Source organism: Trichoderma evansii (genome assembly GCF_050947405.1).
Source record: "Trichoderma evansii strain SZMC 28006 chromosome Unknown GGI43scaffold_4, whole genome shotgun sequence".
NCBI classification, from domain to species: domain Eukaryota; kingdom Fungi; phylum Ascomycota; class Sordariomycetes; order Hypocreales; family Hypocreaceae; genus Trichoderma; species Trichoderma evansii.
The window spans coordinates 1436631-1457607 of record NW_028145202.1 but is presented as its reverse complement, the minus strand read 5'-3'; the positions used below and the strand labels follow the sequence as shown (position 1 = coordinate 1457607).

The following is a 20977-nucleotide window of genomic DNA, read 5'->3' as shown; positions in this document are numbered from 1 at the left end:
TTCATTTCCTATCTTACGACAACTAAGAATTAACTAGGTCAGTAGATGATAAACGGTGGCCTGGTGTCTATGCTTCCTAGGCAAGGGCAAGGGCAAGACCAAGATCAGTTGACGCCTGGCCAATGAGGACTCGGGAGATGAAAACAACCATTAGTTGGCTAAATGCTACTCTGCCACTAATAACATAGCTTAGCACTTACTCCTTCAAAGACAAGGTAGACACAGACTCTATCCCTCACCGCAATACAGCTAGCTGCGGGATGCGGAGTAGATGCAACAGATAACCTTGTACGTCAGATATGCATGCGTGTCCCATGCATGTTCTTTTGGCTTAAGCAGGTACTTGGCATGAAAAGCAGAAGCTACCACAGTACTAGGTAGTTGGCACAAGTACCCGAAACTGGTCTACGGCCACTCACCCATCCATTTTCTATCCTCGAAAGGCGGCCCCCAGCAGTTGTCGTAACCAACTCCCCTCATCGACCTCCCTTTCCGCAACTGCAATTATGCAACAATTTCTTTTCTGCATCTACTAAGCTACCCAGAGATAGTAAAGTGGTTCTATTTCAGGTATCAGGTACGCATAGTGCTTCATACGCATAGCATGTTTCGCCAACCCACACACGCATATCCAATCTCACTCTCACTTCGTTATACGGGTATACGGTCGCACACACCAGCCGTCCGTTCAGCCTTACGGCTATTAACCGTGTGGTAAGGAGGCGTTCCCGTGTATATGCAGCCAAAGCCTCATGCAACACCTCTCTGCTCAGCTGAAGCCTCTCCAAACAAACACGTACCCCTCCTCCTCCTCCGCATCCTCCCCTCGTATCATCAGGTACAACCCGACAAGATATGAGACGCCCCTTCAATCGGGTCGCACAACCATCAAAGCCAGAATGACATTCTTTACAGTCATCTTTTTGGTTGTGCCGGTCTGACGTGTTCAACAACTGACATGAGAAGGAGGAGCGTGGCTCTGGGGCCGCTCGGCTGGCGGGAAAAAAAAAGTTAAAGACAGTTCCTCGGCCGAAGCACAATCATCCAACCAATGTCGATCGTTGCTGACACCCTCTCACAGAGAGTTGCCAGGCACCACAAAGCATGTCCTAGATTACCTGCCACTCTTGCGTCCTAATCGAGCCACATAGGCCGATGCAACCCCCCTCCTTACATGCAGCCACACGCCAGGCCAGAGTCCTCCCGGACACGCTACCGAATGCTGTCATCTCGGCATGCAGGACACGTGAATCTGGCTGGAACTGAGCGAAAAGAAAAGTCCAGAAAGAATCCTCCCGAGCGATGACTCCCTATGACAGCTGCACGGTATACGTATACGAGCACTATAGTCCTACGCCATTCATATCTGGAGAAGACGGCGGTTTCTGCCTGGAGCAGCAGGCTGCAAGTCAGTCGTGACAGTCAGACATACGGATGACAACATAGGTACCTAGCACTGAGCCCCAATCAGAGGCAGGACTTTGCCTACCCGTTTATGGTACGCCGAATGAATTCTCGCAGCGACAGGCCAAGCCAAAAAAGATCAAGGGGCGAACGGTTGACAAGCTGCCATGCGGAAGCCAAGATGCGGAAATTTCCATAATACCACTATGGCCCTATTGGCATCTCCCATCCGACCTATGCCCTATTTGCTTCACAGAGCCTCAAATGGCAGGGAGCCCTGCGGCGAGCATGTACCAGTACGGAGCCTGTGCAGGCAATGTGACACGTCCGTCTTAGTACCGTTACTCGTAGGGGAAACCCCCAGCGCGCCGGGGGAAAAAGACGCTGGACGGCGCTGCAGGGGTTCCCCGTCCAGTTCCCAAGGCTGCCTGTTGCATCAGCACCCCCGTATTCGGCTCAGCCCACGCCTAGCATTCTAATCCGCAAAAGCAACTGATGTCGATATGATGCCGATTGATGTTTCAGCTGGGGAAACACTGGACGACAAGCGCGATCCACCGCCAGATAAAATTAGGTCCAAGCTAGCATTGCAAAACAAGCGCGGCCGCGTATCTGACTAGCAGCAACCTAGTCGCAGCAGCAGTCGATAGTGCGCAGAGTATCCAGAGTATCATCGCCATCTTGCGCCCCATCCGATCGCCCGCGTGTAGGTGCGCCTAGCTCAGACGCGCTTGCGATTCCGCCCTGGGGGGCCGTTCGTACGACAAAAGCCCGGCAGCGGTATTCCGCTCGTCTACGTGGGTGCACATACATGGCAGCCGGGTATGGTATCCATCTATGCATCTCCCATGCGGCCAGAGGCCAAATCTCACGCCTACCCTCCCTATCCCAGCGCCCTGGAACCAATCAAGGCGCAAGCCGGCGAACAGCAGCATGGGAGAGGATCCCGCCGCTTGATGTCCCGTGCTGAGAATTGCACCTGCTGGTAAGACAGAGATGATGCATTTTTCTCTGCTTCATCTGCTTAGTCTACATCCATCTTGCTCTGGCTTGGGTGACATCGCTTAACCATGGCTCACGAAACAATCAATAGACGCGAAACAAAAAGTAAGTCGGGTCAAGTGCTGTCAGACATTTCTATAATAAGCAACCGAGCATGGCCCTAGCAATAAGCTCTTTCATGCCTTATGTTTTAGCGGCAGACAGCTCCCAGTCTAAAACAAAAAATTCCCCTTCCACTTCCCTTCCCTGCCCTCAAGCGCGCAGCCGCTTGCTAAAAACGCCCCAGCCAACCCACTCGCCACACGTGGCCCGATTCGGCAAGAATCCTTTCTTCTGAGCCAGAAGCAAGCAAATCTAAAAATAGCACAGAGCTTTTTTCCTCTAGCCTCATTCTTTTTGGCATCCTGTCTCTTGCAACTACACCGAAATTAAAGTGAGGGACAGAGAGCATACAGGAGTTCAAGCAAAACAAGGTTGGCTTCTGACCCTAAACCACTGCGTCCCGTTATTATCTTCCCCCTCCACTCCGAAGAAAATATATGGGCCCTTTGCTTATTTTTTACGACTCATCCTGAAGCTGTATTGGCCCCTCTCGAAAAAAGTACCGAAGTATAGTAGTCCTAGTACGGAGTACCATAGCAACATACTAGCCCCTTACTCGATAACACCATAGTATAGTCTATTCAGCACCTAGTTTCGGTACTAAGACCGAGAGCCTACCTATACTTTCTCCTTTTTTCCCGCCTTAGTGGACGGCTATCGCGGGTCACTTGCCGCGATTTATAATTTGTGTTCTTACTAGAGGCTCAATAATATTGCTACTCGGAATTTAGTACGATCATCCCAATATGATTGCAGACTTAGTAGAGACAAGAGACGCCAAAGTAGAGCAAAAAAAAGTGGAAGTAATCACAAGAGAAAAGTTATATTGCAGCGGGGCACTTTAGCATCTTAGCAGATATTACTGAACCAGACTGACGGAGTTGCTGCCATTCCTGTAATGTATCATATCGGCAGTTGGTAAAGCGCCGTTTTTTTTCGGTCTACCATTACCCCGTTTCCTTGGCATCCGCGGAAACCGCCGATAGTACAAAGGCCTAGGAAGAAAAAAAAGAACAAAAAATCACATTACAAGGGATCTAGGAAAAATGAATATAGTTATAGAATTTCTTGGTTCTATTGATTGGAAGCATCCAGATGCTTGCCTAGGTAGCTATAAAAGAAATAGTAGTGGTGCCAGCCACTGATGTCACTGAGACATTGCGCGCGGCGCAACTATAAACAACTGAGAGGACTGGTAGTACAGCTGTAGAAAAAACAAAAGAAAGATGAAACAAGTTGAAACAAAAATAAAAGCACAGAAAAAAGAAGAAGAAAAAAAAACATGGCTATTTGAGCAGAGAGTAAATCCATTCCCTGCGGTGCACACCCAATTTGGCCAGTGGCCAAGCGCAGCACGCCCAAATAAGACATTACCGAGTATCCAACGTATGCAACACCAGGCGCATGACGCGGTCCTTTCACGAACAGAAAGAATTTCCCAAGCCCAATGTAAATGGTCCAAAATACCCAGAATCCCGAAACAAGAAAAAATAACCGAGGAAAGAAGTAAAAAGAAGAAAAAAGAGGCGCAAATCAAAGTGCACGAGATGAAGTAGTCTATGCCATGCCAAGCCGTATATTCCGTGGCCAATCCAGTTGGCCAAAAGGCCCAAGAAAAGTGGACGGGGCTCTTTCGAAGTCGCCTGGCGGCGACCCGGGAAGGCCCCGTCTCAAGAAAAAAAGAGACATGGTGAAAAAGGAAGGCTCAAAAAGAGAAGGTAATTGCGTTCCCAGAAGCGGCCGTGTCTCTCATTTATCGTACCCAAAAACCAAAAGATGACAAAAGAAAAAATCCCAATCCCATATGCTATGCAGTAAAAAAAAAAGCAGGTAAAAAAAAACGGACAACTTTCGCGATCGAATGAAAAACAAGGTGCTCGAAACGTCGTAGATGAGAAAGTGATATACTCGGCGCTTCATTCCGCATCAGTCGCTAATGCCTAAACCGAGGTATGAGGCCGTGAAGAGGTAGAGTCGTCGCTTGTGGCGCATCATAAAATCGTTCGGAACATACTCCAGTGGGGGAGTCAATTCGTCAATGTCTCATTTCCGTGTCTTCAGTAACGTCGTGAAGGGGGTGAGAGGAGGTCGAAGAGGATGGAGGCTGAGTGAGGAAGAGATGTGTGAGATCTTTATCAAGATCATCATGATGTTGGAGCGCGATTAGAAGTTGCGCTTTGGCGGCGGTGACGGACGAGCATGAGGAGAATGGACGACGGATTGGCAGAGTAGAGAAACGAGATCCAGTCGTCGAGCTCGAAGCGAAGCAGCCGCGGGAAGCGCAATATCTGAGGGCCCGCTACCGAAGACAACACCCATCATCGGTAGCTCTTGCGGCTGGAGCGGCCGCCACTACCGTAGCCAGAATCTGAATATGTAGATTCATGTGCGTAATGAGCGCTGTGGCCAGTATGTGCGCTGCAGGCATAACCGACGTAGATTGTGCGCTGTTCGATGTTGTGGCCCGGTCTTCCGTATGCCGCGCAGCGGTCAATGGCGTGCTGGTAGTAGAGGCAGCGGCAAGCCGAGTACAGTTCAACAAGCTGATAACACATGTTGGCTTATATTGTTGTCGGAGCAAGAGTATATGGTGTTGGTCGACGAATTGGACAAGGTTGCATCCGCAGAGGCAGGCTGGAAAAGACGATGATACGCCGGTGGAGAAGACCCGGTCTGTATCGTGGGCCAACAACGGTTGTTGGAGCAAGCCAATGAAGATTAACGGCAGTTGTTTGCCCTTGTTTGCTGTTGGTTGAGACAGAAGCAGGCTGTAGTGTTGGTAGAAGCTAATGTAGATGGCTCGAGAAGATTGATGTTGGTTTCAAGGTTGGTGCTGTAGCTCTTTATAAAACGAGCAATGCTGGGACAAGGAGCAGGACAGATGAAAAGGACCGACAAGACAAGACTAGACAAGACAAGACAAGAGGAATAGGAAACTAGGCAAGGAAACCGATCTCTAAAGGAAACTGCCGGGGGGCTATGATGAGGTGGGAGTGTGACTGAGGAATTGGAGGCTGGGTGAGGACTGGAGGGACGAGGCATCGCAGCCTTATAGCTCGTGCATCGCAGCCTGGGTAGAGGGTCGCCAACGACAGGCGGGAGCCGGAGCAAGGTGTCAAGGTGTCAAGGTTCGAGTGATCGGTGTACAGGATGGAGGAGTGCCTGAGAGCAGGACTGAGGCGTGCAGAACAGGGGCCTGGCCGTCTTCAAAAGAGATCCTGGCCTGGGAGCAGGCCCGCTGCGGGAGGCGTGCGGCCGGCATGGTTGGGACGCACGGAGATGGTGATAGCTGCACCCCCCGCCGCCAGCCATTGCTAGCACCAGAGCTAATGTCGACAGAGAGGCACAAGCATATGTAATCCATCGGATGGCTCTGGGGAGCAAGGGTCCCTCCATAGTCCCAAACCCTCGTCTCTGGACCGCGTGGATGTATAAATGTGGATTGCGGGAGGGCTGGCTGGCTGCGCGGGTGGAGCGTAAGGCAAGGCGGAAAAAAAAACCAGATGAAGAAGCAGTTGCAGATTACATGTACTCTGGTATTAGTAGCAGTCCCTCTTACTAAAGCAGATGAGGGTAAGGTAAGCAGGTGGGCGCTGCACACAGGACCCCCAGGTCAGCACCAGAACAGCAGGGTTCTCGCAAGTAGACTGAGTCGCGCCGCTAGCCACTGAATAGCGGTATTGCGAGTACTGCCTCTGATGATGTTGCTGGTACGAGTCCTCGCAGCAGTGGTATCATGCGGAAATGCCGTCGGGATACCGTCGGTAGGCAGAGGAACAGGCACTCGGACGAAAAGTACTAGGCAGTGGCGCGGAATGGATTCGAATGCTGCTTAGTACTGACAGACTGGAATAACGCGGAGCACCAGTGCTGCGCTGTATTACCGTGCAGCGCAGCTAACTGCAAGGCGCAAGGCACCAGAATGATACCAGTGACGGATCAGCCAGTAGTGGACGAACCATGGCGCCGCGAAAGCGAACCGACCGAAGAGGGCCAGGCGACGAGTCTGACCGTCTTGTTTGACAGGTGACGCCGCCTGCAGCGCAAGCACTCGTACAAGTACAAGCAGCACACGCAGCGCGGCCGCTGCAGGGTTGGCGCGTGGAATACGACGCAGAGAGAAGATACGTAGAGCGTGGCGGTTCTCGGAGCCGTTCCCCTTGGCGAGCAGGTTTCTTGCAAAGGGATCCAGATACGGTAGCCAGATACAAAAATACAAATCCAAAGTCCGGGTGTACTCGTGTACGGTGCGCTAGTCGGCAAGTAGGACGGCGAGCAGGGCTTCTTCGGGGCCTGGAAGAGTCACCCGGGTCCTTGGCCTTTGACCAGGGGCGTGGGAGAGCAAAAGAGCCCTTTGGGGGCCTGGAAGTTGACCTGCAGCAAGGCTGAACTGGGGGGGAGGGGGGAGGTGTGCGGCTTGTCAGCTCGTCCTCAGCAATCTGGAGGCGTCGGCTATACTACTGGGACCACCACTTCCGTGTCTGTAATCGAGCACAACCAGTAATAGTAGATGGCTGCTGAGGCACTTGCGGTGCCTGCATTGCAGTGCAGTGCAGTGCAGACTGCAAGGGGCCACGAGCCTGCGGATCCAGGCGCGCATCATCAGCATCATCATGATAACCAGATGTCGAGCGAGGCCTTGCGGCGACGAGATGGCTCTTGCTGCATCCGGGCAAAACAGTCGACATCAGCACGGCGACGCCACGAGGCGAAGAGAGATGGAGGCGGCTACACAAAACCATGCCACGGTGTAATCAACTGATGGTATTCTATAACAAAACGATTTATTTGCATTTTATGGATTTCACATGGGGTGATTCAGCAGGCAGAGGCAGTGGTATTGTCCAAAAACAGTATCTACGAGACCGCCGTTTCTGGCATCGATGCAGAGACCACCACCGGCCTGGTGGGGTTTCTGCTCGGATTGGCGACTCGGGAGCGCTGGTAAGGCTGCCTAGAGAACATTTTGGACCTCTGATGTCACAATTCCACCCACCAACGGCCTGTCCAGGCGGGCTCATTCGCTGCAGCTAGCAGCACTAGCGGCTTTTAGCACCCGACCCGTGAGGTTGGGATGGAAACAAAACACAGAACACCTCAGCGCGGATAGAATATCTGCAGTTCCCCGTATAGCATCCATTCATCCAGATTTCTGTTTTCCGCGGCGTCAGGCACATGCAACAGGTTTTGTGGCACTTGATGAGTTGATGTCCAGGAACCTCTTCCTTTGGGATGGATCATGCGTCATTAGAGGCAAGCCAGTATGTATAAGCTGTTCCTGCCTCCATCCCTGGCGATGGCAAAGAAAGGCTGGATTGCTCTCAGAGGTTGCTAGGACCTGCCTGTGCGAATACAGATGTAACATATTCACTTGGTTCGAATTATTATGCTCTTCGGGAAAGTGATCCGGTGCCTTCCGGCGGTATTCTACGTCCGCCCGTCTATATCAAACAATTTTGCCGTGAGTGGATCTAGCAAATGCGGTGGATGAGAGCAGAGCCAGATATGGCCATTGAATTTGATTCAATAGATTGGCATCCTATTTCAGCAGGTACCTAGGTGCCTTAATGCACCGTACTTACTTTGTACCTCCTACTTCCATAATATCCCTCGTGTCTTAGTATTGATATGGAAGGTGTGTCTTTGCACGCTTGCAGCTGCGGCCCCCGGAAGGCGCGCTGCACCATTCGCTTCGAACGGCCTATCGGCCAAATGCGAGATGCGAGATGGCACTTCTTCTCTCTGCGCAAGTCTTGCATCTGCTTACTGCTTCGCACAACACCATCATTTCGAAACCCCCAACAAAGCATGCGGTGCGGTGCTGTGCTGTGAGCTGTGATATTTCTCTCTCCAAACGCCGGCATCTCTCACCGTCTACAGTGTTCCATGCGCCCTTTCCGTTAATCCGGCCCTGAGATGGAATCGCGGCCCCGCTATGCGTCCGCAGTCGTCGGCGCCGTCAGCATCAGCAGACGGAGCTGGACGTTTCCGAGCAAGGCTCGTGTAACCTTGGGAATCAGGCGAAAAGTGAGAAATGAAACAAAAAAAAAGGGAAAAAAGAAGAGAAAAATATCGGGGTAAGCCCGTGCACCGAAGAGAGAGTTTAACGCTGGCTCGAGATGCCAGATGGGGCTGGATTTATCATTACCAATAGTTACGATCCTAAGCCGTCGCACTTCACAGGTGTCCATATGGCAGTGTCAGATGACGGCAGAATCGGATATACCAAAACGCTAAGGCCCGGGTAGCGCTCGAGGCAGCACGTCATACTTTCCACTGCGATATCTTGCTGAGCACTCAAGATACGTACAACGATCTGCTGCTCACCTGGCAAAAGTCGACGCTGCCGCGATGCAGCTGGTGACGCTCTGTATTTGCGCTCGCTGAAGCTGGTCGACAGGGAAGATCTGGATGTCCGTGCTTGGAGTTGAATTGAGCGCATGTACCTTTCTATCTGCTTACGTGCAAGATGCACCACTATGCACATTACGAACGCTATGCGAACGAGTAAAGCGAGTGCAACCGTGCAGGGTATACCACTACTACTAATCGATGCAGGTACGATGTGGCCAACCAGAAGAGCCAAACGTAAGTGGATGCAAGCAGCACAGAGCCACAGAAACAGCCTGCTAGCATGCATTCTATCCCAAGTGCGTGCTGAGCCACAAGGGCCATCGTGGATTCAAGAGCGCTCCTCTTGTTTCTCCCATCTCACCCGTTTTACCTCCAGGCCACGGCAAGGGAATAATTCTGCAACGCCTCGCTAGCCGCCGTCACGGGATGATGTGGTTATGATGCACCCATATCACACCGGCCGGTCAGCATCGTCATTTCATCGTGTCGCAGTATCCGATGGCAGTGTCGCTCACGTTGCACAAGCCCTTCAATCTAGAAGAAAGATACCGGAGGATGGGAGAGTGAGCTGGGCGCCAGTGGGAAGCACGTACGACGGGTTGCCGTACAGTATACCGGCTTTGTTTCGAGCTTTGGACGCTGTATATTGGACTGGCACTATTTTTGGGCGCTTATCCGATCCACTTTCTGGGTGGGCAAAATTATACCGAGTAGTAGCAGCCTGTCGAGAGTGTTATGTTTCACAGTCCATGCTGTAATACGGCTTGAGAAGCTTCTATTTACCTTCTCTGCCGGAATACGTTGTGCAAGAATCCCAAATGGGATGAAACACAGGTCCAGCTGCAGCCTTACGGCCCATTCAGGCAATGTCATGCAGGATGCTGCAGGACACCAAAAAAGACAGGCAAAAGAAAAAAAAATCGCCATGCAGTCTCCAATAGGGTAATCTGCACGTCGGCCAACTACCCAGAGCAGACGGAGCAGACAGCATTGGGAACTGTGCGCAGTGTGGGACTTGATGCCGCATGTTTCAACGAACTGCAGTGCGACTGGTCCTACTGGCGGCCGCTTGCCCCGGCCGGTTGCTCGACTGCATGGCCGTCTGGAGCGCAGCTTAATCGTGCATTGCAGCTGCTTTGCACATGGAGTCAAGAACATATTAACCGGCAACCACCAACACTTGAACTTGGGACCACGCGTACCTGTGCATCCGTCCCGTTGTCCCCATAAGCCACGAGGCGGCCTCACAACGCGGCCGCCATTGACCTTCTTGTTCTTCCTTTCTCCTATGGTCCCTCCTCAGAGATTCAAACCAGCATAGTCGTCCCGAAAAGACGGCTAGGGACAAGGCGTGTGGCGCCGTAAGAAAACGGAGGCAGCCGGCACTCAATCTCACGTGTTCCTTACAACCCACTAGCTAGGCTCATACGTACAAGAGACTCCATCGCTTAAGCCCAGCTGTCTACGCATTAGATCGCGGTACGATTCAATTGGTTAACTTACCTGCATACATCGGCTGGTTAAAACAAAAAAAAGACCTCTCACTTTTGCACCAATAAGTATACACCACCATATCCCAAGGGCCTGGTGCCTGAAACACAACCTTTGTTTACACCACTACCTCCACCACCCCGCGGCTGCGTGGAGCTGCTTACAGACGCCACCACCACTTTGTGCTTTGGCTGAGAGTAGCGCACATACATGCAGATTATACTGCCTTGTCTAAGACATGCATTTTTGGGGGCCGCGAGAGGCGATGATATGGTAGCGAAAGACTCATACACGGCACGTGAAGCGTATGAGCAACTGGTGTTTGGTCATCTGGTAGTACAGTGAGTCTGGCTGAAAGGCGCCAAGAGCAGTTCCTACAAAGCAGAGTCCTACGCTTCTATCACGAAACATCACCAAATACGTATCAAAAAAAAAAAAAAAAAAAAAAAAAAAGAAGAAACAGAAATACACGATACATATCATGTATTCCGTGTACTGAGCAGCAGTTGAGATCTGTCGTATCACCGCTGACGGGCGATCGTGCAACGGTCGAACGGATGACGACTTTGGCTCTGGGAGATGAACAGGGGCCCCTGGCAAGCTGATGCCAAATATAGGAACCACACTATTAGATCGTCTATTAGGCCAAACCCAAGGCCTTGGTATCGCTACCCTCCCTTCCGTCTCATCTTCCATTTTGGTTCCTACCTTAATCTTTCCTACCCGTGCCGGTTTTCTGGGGGCCTCCTGTCTACGCGAAATACGCCATTCCTTGCCCGGACTTTATCAGATGCTGCCCTTGACACTGCCTGCATGGCGTAGCGCCCTGGAAGTCGGCACGGCCAAATACTGCTCCCAGGCAACACAAGGTAAAAGTAAAAATAGCTCTCAGTCCGCGGTATGATGCACCTACAAGAGCAAACAGGGTTTGGAGCTAGCGGGCGCAACAATAAGTCATTTCATCGGCTGTTGACAATAGATGAACGTATGATTATTTTCTATGTTCAATAATTTGTTTTTTTATGAAATGGAGAGAAAGAGATGGATAACTGGTAGGGTATGTTACCCATACCCCGCCCTTGATTCTTGTGAATTCAGCTTCCAGGTGATTTTTGCAAGGCCAACACTAAATTACCTATTACAACATGTCTCGGGAGGGAACTGGTGTCTATACAGTGGGACCGGCCCGGAGAGGCTGGGGACCGATAGCTGTCAGCTCGCCACATTTTCCATTTGTCGATCGGGATAATTGATGCTAAGGCTTGGATGTGTATGAAACATGCCAGGGAGGATTGCAGGCAGTTAAGCGACAGACGCGCTTCAAGCCGTTCATTGGTGGAGAAGAGAACGAGCTGATGAGTGAGATGGCCTGAATAGCCGAGGAACACTCCGAGATTCTCTCTCGTGAAGCAGTAGTCTGATCAGAAAACCACCGTCAGCAAAAACAATAACCGGGGCCGGTTCTAGATGCTGGACTAGCATGTCGGGGAGCGAGGGGGGTTGCCTAGACAGGCAGAGCACAGAGCAGAAGATGGGCTGGCGAAATCGATCGAGTTCGGGCCTGGCCCTCTCTCATCACTCGCGATGCTCGATATGCCACTGCAGATGTTGTGATGCGAGAGCTTCGCCTGGGCGCAGACAGATATCCGCCGCCTTCTGGGTCTCAAAGCAAGCATCACCTGCTCCAGGCTGCGGTCTTGATGAGCACGATACGACCATCCTCTTTTCTTTTTTTGCTTCACCTTGCAAGCGGTCGCCCATATGACCTCATGAAGCCTGTCAATCCTCGCTTGCGAAGTGTATCTAGCCCTACTCCCAAAGAGGCCTGCGCGTGACTTGGACCAGCGTCGTCATCTCCATGCTCATGCTCTGTTCCCCTGCCACGCTATCAAAGCCAAGCAGCCCTTTGAGCGTGTAGCCCTTGCGCAGCTAAGCGCTCTTGTCTTCCACGGCGTTCTGTGCATTGCTAATTAATTCCCAATACTGCTGCACACGCCTCTTGTCGATAATCAGTCATTAGCAAGCAGCATCAGCGGTGACTGGCAATCCGGCTGTCGACGCCCCATCTTCGCTGCGCCTCTCACTGTGGCTTGCTGGACTTGGACTGGCCCGCTTTTAGCACCCCCGTCGCCCGTCCATGTCCGCATCCGGTATCCGCCCCGGAGTTGCCGGCCACGCCAAATCAAAACGGCGACGAAACAGAGCGGCGGGATCGTCACAATCGTTCGCGAGGTGAATCGCGGGCTCCGAAGCTTGCGGAGGGCGAGGAATGACTCGTGGATTCCAGCTCTGCGAAGGATTCCATGCCACCTTTACTCTCAAGCTTCGTTGGCAGATACGTCAATCGCCACATGAGCCCAAAAAACAGGCACACAAGCCCTCGCATCGGTCTCCCGGAAGCTTCGTTTCCGAGATGCCAACGACTGCTTTCGAGATGCCGACGAGTGTTTCCCCATATTCGATTCACCAGGCAGCCGCTGGCCCCCGCGCCGCGCCATCTACAGCGTAGGATGCTGGCTATTATTATCAACGCATGAAAGAATCACGCTCTACTCTACGGCATTTGTAAAACAACGATTACCTCATATCCACTGTCGCAGTTTGTCAGCGTATCTGATGATAACCCTTGCCTATCGAACTCTTGGTACCTCAAATACAACCGGCTCTCGACATCTGTCATGGTACGGCATCGCTACAAGGCGCTCGTTGCTTGGCTCTTGCGTCTAAAGCTGCACTCTGCACGCTCCCACCCCTGGCAAATTCCCTTGCTGCAGCGAGCACTTGACCCGCTATCCCGCATCATGGTTTTTCTTCGATACACCCCCCTTGCCGTTTTCTTCTCATCCCATGCCAATGCCCTAGCAGATCCATGGTTTTTTTAGGGGACGAATGAGCCTCATTCTCCTATGAAAAATAAACCCCAATTCGGGCTGGGCCCCCCTTTTTTTAGCTATGGCTGTTCTTACTGACCGCGGCTCAACTCCCGCAGCAGTGAGCCGAAACATTGATCTCCCGTAGCGGTTGCACATCAGAAATCGAGCCCAAGATGACGGGTTTGGGATTATCTTAGCTTCCGGATTCAATCACCTTGCTGAAATAAACTCGGGCGCTTAATCTGACCAGACATTGAGGTCCTACACCCCCCCTCCTCCTCGGCTCTTTTGTTCCTTTGTACGCCTTACATGTCGACTTTTGAAACACTGGCTACTTGTCTTCTATGCATGCGCTCGCCTATCTCCACCATCTTGACTGACTCACTACTGTAGCTATCGCCAAAGTAGGCCATAACTTTACCAGCACTTTTCAACTCTTGCTATTCCTTACTCGCTTTTCGTCGCCAAAATTGGCCTGCCGCGTGCCGTTCCTTGAGCTAGATCGGCCATCCATAATTCGTCTTACAAGCAGGCACTATCCGCGGTCCGTTGCTGCATGCGGTGGAGGCCTCAGACGCAGCACTCGAATATTGTATAGGCGAATTGTATTATTACAATTCCATTAGCTGCATTTCAGCTCGTTAGAGAATGCGCGCCTAACCTTGCGTTTGGACATGTCTACTCGTCAACAAGAATTACGCACAAGCCCTCCAATCCCCCCCACCGTTGTGATCATCCCTCGTAAGCGTACTAGGTACTCTGTGTAGTATTCTGCATACATATCCGCGCATTCTAAAATACTACCCAATAATTCCCCATACAATAAACGACCTTTTTTTCTGTACTCCCCTTGTTTCAACCGATTTCCATGAAATTCTAGGCCGTCGCATCTACTCCACCAAATCAGCCCTATGAACACCCACATTTTCCCGCTTGTTCTAGGCTTCTTCCGCAAGCTTGACTATTCATAGCCTGTTTCGTGTTTCTGATTGGCCCTCTCTCTTATTTCATCTGCATGTAATATCACAAGTAATCAGGAGAAAGAGTCATACGGACAAATGTCGCACCTATGGCAAGGTTGAAAAAGAAAAAGAAGAGACGAGAAGAGAACACATTCGCTGACTTTATCCTCATTGCCTAAATGGGGAATTTTTTCTCAGGACTTTGACGTTTCATTATACGTCCTAGCAAGAGAGAAGAGGTGTTTTGATTGGCCGAGTTGTAAATTGCAACAAGATTAAACCCTTTTCAGCTCATTTAACTTTTGTTGTTGGTTGTTGTTTCTAAAATTGAATGTTGTATACATTTTGGAATATGAGTTCACTAATCACTTTAATTCTTTCAGTGAGAAGATACAGTTTTTGACAAGAGGCCTGTAGAGGACACATATAGCATAACTAGGAGTTTTTGGAGTTTTTGGAGTTTCTTTTCTCTCCCCAACAACACTTGCCTATTTGGTTTGTTTTAGTTCTTAACCAGCTATAGTAGTAAGCGTCTCACTTTGTGATCTAATAGTTTGAGATTATTATGTCAAAACGTAAATGAGAGAGAGAGAGAAAACAACATCTTTTCTTTTTTCTGTTTCTTCTACATCTTTTTCTAAACTCTTCTTTTTCTCTCTAATCTATCTAAATACTATATCATCAAACCCCCATGCATAAGTAGCATTCGGAAGTTAGCTCCGTAAAGGGGAAAATAGAACAAAAAGGAAATGACAGAAAGAATATGGCAAGGAGGGAGTATCACACGCCAAAAGTAGAAAAGAAAATGCAACAGTATAAGAAATCGAAATGAAACGCATTAAAACAAACAATGACTGGTGTGGTATCTATCCAGTCCAATATGTAACCTAATTTACGCCCATTTTTCCTTCTCGACTGGGTTCGTCGTTTTCTCTTTTCGTGTTGCAATTGGTGTATAAAAAAAGGCTTTCAAAATAACAAAGAAATTAATAGGGGGTCTGGGGAAAAGGGGGGGAATAAAGTTATAATGGCAGAATAAACGGGGGCTTAAACAAGAAAAAAAAACATCATACACCACGGCACGCCATGAAAAAAAAAACCTTGCAAGTAAGCACGTAAAAACGCTAGACTAGACAAGACAAGACAAAGCCTCCTTTTTTTGGTGTGTGTGAGATATCTTTGGTAATACACTCACTCCCTTGACCAACCAATTTCGATAGCTGCACTAAAACCCAGTATAGCCTTTCCCATCTCCTTGTCTTTCCCCCTTTCTTCCGTCTCCTTCATTTCATCCACGCAAAGGGGAAATACCAAGATAGGAACAGTGGTTCGTCTAGTTGACTGGGAAAAAACAAAAGAAGTTTGTGTATCATCTCATCCAGCCCCTATGCAAAGAAAGGGGAAATTAAAAACAAAATCAAGCCAGCGAATAACCAATGAGTCATGATGATCATCAAAAATAAATGCCAATGACCCTCTTAAACTCCCAATATGTTATAGTTCGTACACTTTCTTTCGAGTTAGTCGAAAAATTGGTCCTTAAGGTCGTCGATTCATAGCCGCAGTTGCGCCCGCAGCAGCGATATCCCGAGTTCCACTCATAATCCGGCCCGCAGCCCGTGGCAGATTGCTGGAGCTTGACGCACCAGCCATGCCCGTCATACCCACCGCCATGCCCCCAGCACTCGTTCGCCGATTTAGACTTGCCGTTGTGGCGGCCGTAGCCCCTGAAGCTCTGCGTGCAGCGGCGGGAATTGGTTTTCCGGGGCTGGCGCCCACGCTTGCCTTGCTTGAAGCACCAGGTGGATCAGGTAGAGGACGAGATACTGATATCGTGTTGTACCGTTTCACCGGAGATGATTCGCGCATCGGTAAGCGAGGGGTGGGGGTGGACACCTTTATTCCAGTGATGAATTCATGCCTGATGGCATCCTCAGGTTTCAACCGACGGTCGGGGTCCCATCTGAGGCATCGCGCAACGAAATCTAGGAACGCCTCATCATCACACTTCAGAACCTGTTGTAAAGTCTTGGACGATGGGCGTCGTCTGCGGCCTTTGGAGGAGACTGTCAATCGGGGCTTGCCCATGGAATCGAAAAAGAGCTTCTTTCTTGTGCTCTTTTCAATGAGGTGCTTCTCAGGAGGACCGAAGACCTCCATAATGCATGCCAGCTGTTCCTGCTCGTTCTCGCCCGGGAAAATGGGAACACCAGTGTACAGCTCAGCGAGAATACATCCCACACTCCACATGTCAATAGGCAGACCATAGGTCATGCCTAATATTACTTCGGGTGACCGATAGAATCGAGATTGAATATAAGTATAAACCTTCTCGCTTTCAAAACAGCTCGAGCCAAAGTCGATGACTTTGATTTCAGCGTGGAGCGGATGACGCAGCAGAATGTTCTCTGGTTTAAGATCGCAGTGAATTACCTTCTTCTGCTTCAGTATAATCAGGGAACTGAGGATCTGCTTGGTGAAGCGCCTGATGATGCGCAAAGAGAATCCCCTAAACGAATGGGCCTTGATGAATTCATAAAGGTTCATGTCCAAAAGTTCCGTAGATATGCAAAGATGGCCACGGAAGTAAAAGCTTTGAGTGAAGTTTACCATGCTGTGCCTATTGTGAGGATCCTGTACAAATTGTTAGTTAGCTAGCTCACTTATACTGGACTGGGGGGCTTGTCGCCTATTTCGTTTAATACTCACCCACTCGCGAAGCTTTTGCAGGATATTAACTTCAACAAGGGCTTGCTGATGAAACCTCTTCTTGTTCCTGATAATCTTGACGGCGACGAGAACTCCAAGTTTGTGGTCGATACACCGGACAACCTGGCCAAAGCTTCCCTTTCCGAGGACATCAATGACCTCATATCGGTATGCGAGGTGGTCACCAATCACAATCGAATAATCACCACGCTCATCATCGTAGCCAAAGTTCGGGGCATCCGATGAAAGGTCGCCCACCACCTTATTGGCATTCTGAGTGCCGCAGAAATACACGTCGTTGTAATCGATAATCTCGCCCCGTTCATATATGTTGAGCATGGCAATGCGAATTGCCTCGTGAGGACCAACCCGCTCTTTGGGCGAGGCTCTCCTTTTCAAGGCATCGAGGGTCCTAGCCGCAATTTCCGTTTCTTTGCGTCGAGATCCCAGTTTACGCATTTCCTCTTCCGCAATAACATCGTCCTTGTCAATTTCGGCAGTGTATGAAGTCGCGCTGGGCATGCCACCGGAAGCCGCCTTTGGTCTCATGAGTTTGGCCATAACAGAGGGGTGACGAGCTGGTGGCATAGTTGTAGGATCGGCCGCAGTGCCATCCTTCTTACCGCTCCAGGGATCACTCTTAGTCCTATCGTGGGAGAGGTATGTATTGTTCAAGCTGGTGGCAGAGCTCTTTCTTCTCTTCGTCTCAGCAAGCCCGTGAGGAACAGATACAGTAGGGCCAGAATGCTTCGCGGTCGGGAGAGAGTTCAATGTGGCAGATGCAGGTATGCGAGGAGGAGGTATGCTCTCCTGTTTCAGACCTTGAGCCTTTTCTACGACATCCTGGGGTGGAACAATGCCTCCCTTCGAGTTACCCTTCTTCCAAGACAAACTCAGCTTTCTCCTCAGCGTACTCATCGAAGACGGTGTTTGAGGCTGCTCAGTAGGTGGAGCCGGAGGAGGAGATTTGGGAACGGGCTTGTCCGTGTTCGGTGGGCGTGGTCCAGCAGGCTTTTGGTGAGCCTTGTCTTCGAAAAGTGTCCGATTGACGCGGGTGTGATCAGAGCCAGTTTTTGAACGCTTCAGGAATCCATTCGCGGGTTCATTTTTAGGAAGAGACGAAGATAAGAATGGTGACATGCTGGATTTGGTGTCCAAATCCTTGAAAACTAGCGAAGAATCCGTGGAAGATGTCGTCGCATCTGGTATGCTTGGGGTTCGGCGGTGGTGGGATCGATGTGCTGAAGTACTGCTTCTGATGGGCGGCAATGGCTCCGTATCATCATATCGCGATTTTGCAAAAAACGAACTTTTCGATGCGGTCATTGGTGTTGTTGGAGTCTTGGGAAGCTGTCGCGAGGCCGGCGGGCTCATGTTTCGATTATCTTTACCATGTTCCTGCAATGCGGCCACCTTCGCTGCAGTGGGTATGCTCAATGGAAGAAGATTCAAGGGCGGCAGCCGCAGGGGTTCCAGACTCTTCTTGTTCGGCTTCTTTTCTTCATTCTTCGGCGCTGCAGGTGCATACTGAGCAGTCTTGACGCTCGGCTTGCGTTGCAATTTAACGGTTTCTATTTGAGCTGGCGCTGAAACATTCGGGGTAGAGTTGCTGCTGTTAAGATTTATACTGATGCTGTCGAGAGTACCAAGGCTAGATTTCTTCTTGGCCAAAAAGTACGTTTCGGCTGGTTGGGTATCTTTTGGAGATTCAAATGCTTTGGGAATTGCAGGAACAGGGGGGACATCTTCTTCGTCGCCTGAGGGAAGGGACCCGTGGCTTGTAGCGTGTTTAGGAGCTGGTAATCGAGAAACAGCAGCCGGCTGTGGTAAGCGAGGCTGTAAAGAGCCAGTTGATGTCCGCACGGTGTTGAAGCTAACAGTAGATCCAACGGAGAGACCTGAGCTGTATGATTTTCTGCTAATATCTGGTGTTGTCCTAGACGAGGATGGTGTAGCCGATGCCTTTCTCGGAATCATTGATGGTGACCTGGAGGCGGCTCGTGTCTCCATTGAAACCGGCGGAGGCGGTGGTGCATTTGAAACCTGATTCGAACTCGTAGATGGTGGCATCATGGACATACGCTTCAGTCTTCTAGTGTCAGTTGGGCTTATGGTTCGGGCGCCTAGCCCGGTAGCATGGGAAGCATGACCGGTAGGCATGATGGATGCCCGTCGCCCCGAGGATGGCGTTAGTCCTGCGCCACCAAGAAGGGGTGATTTGGAAGTATTTCGATGCTGCTCAGGAGTGAGCGAAGTACTGGTTAGGATGTTTGTTTGGCTGACCACTGGAGAAGCCTGTATCACCGATTTGGCCTTGACGCTCCTGGTAGTGGTTGTAAAGCTGCGGGTGGTATTATCGCCGATGTCGAGCGAAGTCCTCGTCATGTCGCTGGTCTTTTCGGAGTAGAGGCTGGGGCGGCGTTTTGAGGCGCTCCGTGTCACAGTTTCCGCGTCGGCAACGACGCCAGGGCCAATAGATTTTCGAGGGGGTTTAGAAGAAGCACCTGAGCCAGAAACAGGTGGATACTGGCTCTGGCGACGAGTGCGCACCCCAATAGTCGCTGTGGAAGCATCAATGGAGCCGGACGTGGTTGAGATTGACGAGGCGCTATTCTGCCTCGACGCGCTTGGCCTGTGGAGGATGGACCCCGATCTGGTGGCCCGAGAGGACGAGGCTGAAACAGCCACGCGCGTGGCACTGCCATTGGGGTTGACGGCCGTCCTGTCGGACAATCTCCTGTCGGCCATGCTTAACGAAGATTCAACGTCACTGCGTGACGCTGCTGGAGAAGGGTATTTGTTCGGCCTGAATTCGCTGCTAGATGCCGCGGATTCGATGCTGGTGTGGAGGTCGTCGAAGTTCACAGAGGGTAGGAAATCGTAAGAGCCGGTAGAGGTGATTGTCTGTTCTGTCTGGCTTGCCTGTCCATTTCGACCGTAGGAAAAATGCGAGTGGTTGTTGGAAGATGCAGTGCCTAGCATTGGAGAATTCGAGATTGAGCTGTTGCTCCTCGAGGTTGCCGTCGGTACACGGCTAGCAGGTCTGCTATAGGATCTATAGTTGCCATGGCATCAGGTCAGCGCTCTTCTTCGTCATTTATCCGGCCTCTCTTTCATTCTCCTCCCAGTGGAGAAGTGATGGGCCGGGTCCAAGAGTGTCTCTCTATTATTTTTATTTTTTCTGGTTTTTTTTTCTCTTCTTCTCTTAGCGCTTGGTGGGAGATCGAGATCTTACAGGCGAGAGGACGTGTTTGCCGGTCGGGGCCCAGCGGGCGTCTTGTGCTTTAAGGTCATAGAGTAAGCAGCGTCGCGAATGAGTGCGGGCGACGTGGGTGTGCCGCTGTGTACACACAAAGAGGGTCGTTTTCGCTGGGAGCAGCGTCAAGCCTCAGTCCGGTCAGGGAGCTGAGAGCGATCGAATAGCTACCTCATTCCGACCCGGGGCCTGTGCTCGTTGGGGCTCTTGCTGCGAGGCAAGCGCGGGTCTGGTCGAAGCTCGCGAGACGCCAACGGCGGCAGCCTGCCTCCCTAGATATCTGGATTGCCGACGGCGATGCGTGAAGCGAAAGGGAAGAAAAACCGAAAGGGGCGGCTTGCTAGACGGCGACGTTGTTTTGCGTGAATCGGGGGTTGCACACTTTCAGTGGACGTTGGGGCCGTCGACAGGGCCAGCGCCAGTGGCCGTACCGGTGGCAGCACCTACTGCCAGTAGGCCTAGGAACGCTCGCGCTGCCACCGCACTAGCAGCAGTGCTACCAAGGTCGGCCAGGTCCACTGGGGCGCGGTGGCCACTTAGCGGCTAGAGCTTGGACGGGCAACCACAGGGAAGAGGGTGGGTGGGGAGGTCCCGGTACCTCGCCAGGTGGAGCACGCGTGCCGCTTTGTGTGGAGGGCAGCCTGCAGGGCGAGGGGAAGAACTGGGCTGCGCAAGTACCAGTACAAGGAGGCGGCTGCTTTCGCCAGGCCATTCCAGCGCCGTTGCTTCGTCCAGAAGCCCCAAAATACTTCTCGCCCAGACACCACCAGCTGCATCTGTATTTTTGGTTTTTGAGGCGGCGGCGGCTACCAAAGTAGCATTGC

The 20977-nt window shown here is 51.1% G+C and overlaps 3 protein-coding genes across 3 annotated transcripts; all 3 read right to left on the bottom strand.

Moving 5' to 3' along the window:
* Window positions 1-8501: 8501 nt before the first annotated feature.
* Window positions 8502-9334, bottom strand: GGI43DRAFT_295145 (uncharacterized protein). The gene has a single exon (XM_083201438.1). It carries the CDS (start codon window positions 9146-9148, stop codon window positions 8663-8665), a length of 486 nt encoding a protein of 161 aa, XP_083063455.1. The 5' UTR covers window positions 9149-9334; the 3' UTR covers window positions 8502-8662.
* GGI43DRAFT_295102 (uncharacterized protein) lies at window positions 9270-10174 on the bottom strand. Its single transcript, XM_083201437.1, has 2 exons — window positions 9646-10174; window positions 9270-9583 (listed from the first exon to the last, which is right to left on the bottom strand). The coding sequence occupies exons 1-2, from the start codon at window positions 10018-10020 to the stop codon at window positions 9392-9394; spliced, it is 567 nt and encodes a 188-aa protein (XP_083063454.1). The 5' UTR covers window positions 10021-10174; the 3' UTR covers window positions 9270-9391.
* A 5103-nt stretch (window positions 10175-15277) lies between these two features.
* On the bottom strand, window positions 15278-20517 carry GGI43DRAFT_398399 (DYRK family protein kinase). The gene is made up of 2 exons (XM_083205216.1): window positions 16898-20517; window positions 15278-16822 (listed from the first exon to the last, which is right to left on the bottom strand). The coding sequence occupies exons 1-2, from the start codon at window positions 19877-19879 to the stop codon at window positions 15728-15730; spliced, it is 4077 nt and encodes a 1358-aa protein (XP_083063453.1). The 5' UTR covers window positions 19880-20517; the 3' UTR covers window positions 15278-15727.
* Between the last annotated feature and the right edge of the window lie 460 nt (window positions 20518-20977).

Excerpts from the sequence above, each read along its gene's own strand:
- GGI43DRAFT_295102 (XM_083201437.1), bottom strand. The coding sequence starts at position 10,020 with ATGTTCTTGACTCCATGTGCAAAGCAGCTGCAATGCACGATTAAGCTG. Across the intron at positions 9,584-9,645 it reads AACGTATTCCGGCAGAGAAG|GCTGCTACTACTCGGTATAA; the intron begins GTAAATAGAAGC and ends CACTCTCGACAG.
- GGI43DRAFT_398399 (XM_083205216.1), bottom strand. The coding sequence starts at position 19,879 with ATGCTAGGCACTGCATCTTCCAACAACCACTCGCATTTTTCCTACGGT. Across the intron at positions 16,823-16,897 it reads TGCAAAAGCTTCGCGAGTGG|GATCCTCACAATAGGCACAG; the intron begins GTGAGTATTAAA and ends CAATTTGTACAG.
- GGI43DRAFT_295145 (XM_083201438.1), bottom strand. The coding sequence starts at position 9,148 with ATGCATGCTAGCAGGCTGTTTCTGTGGCTCTGTGCTGCTTGCATCCAC.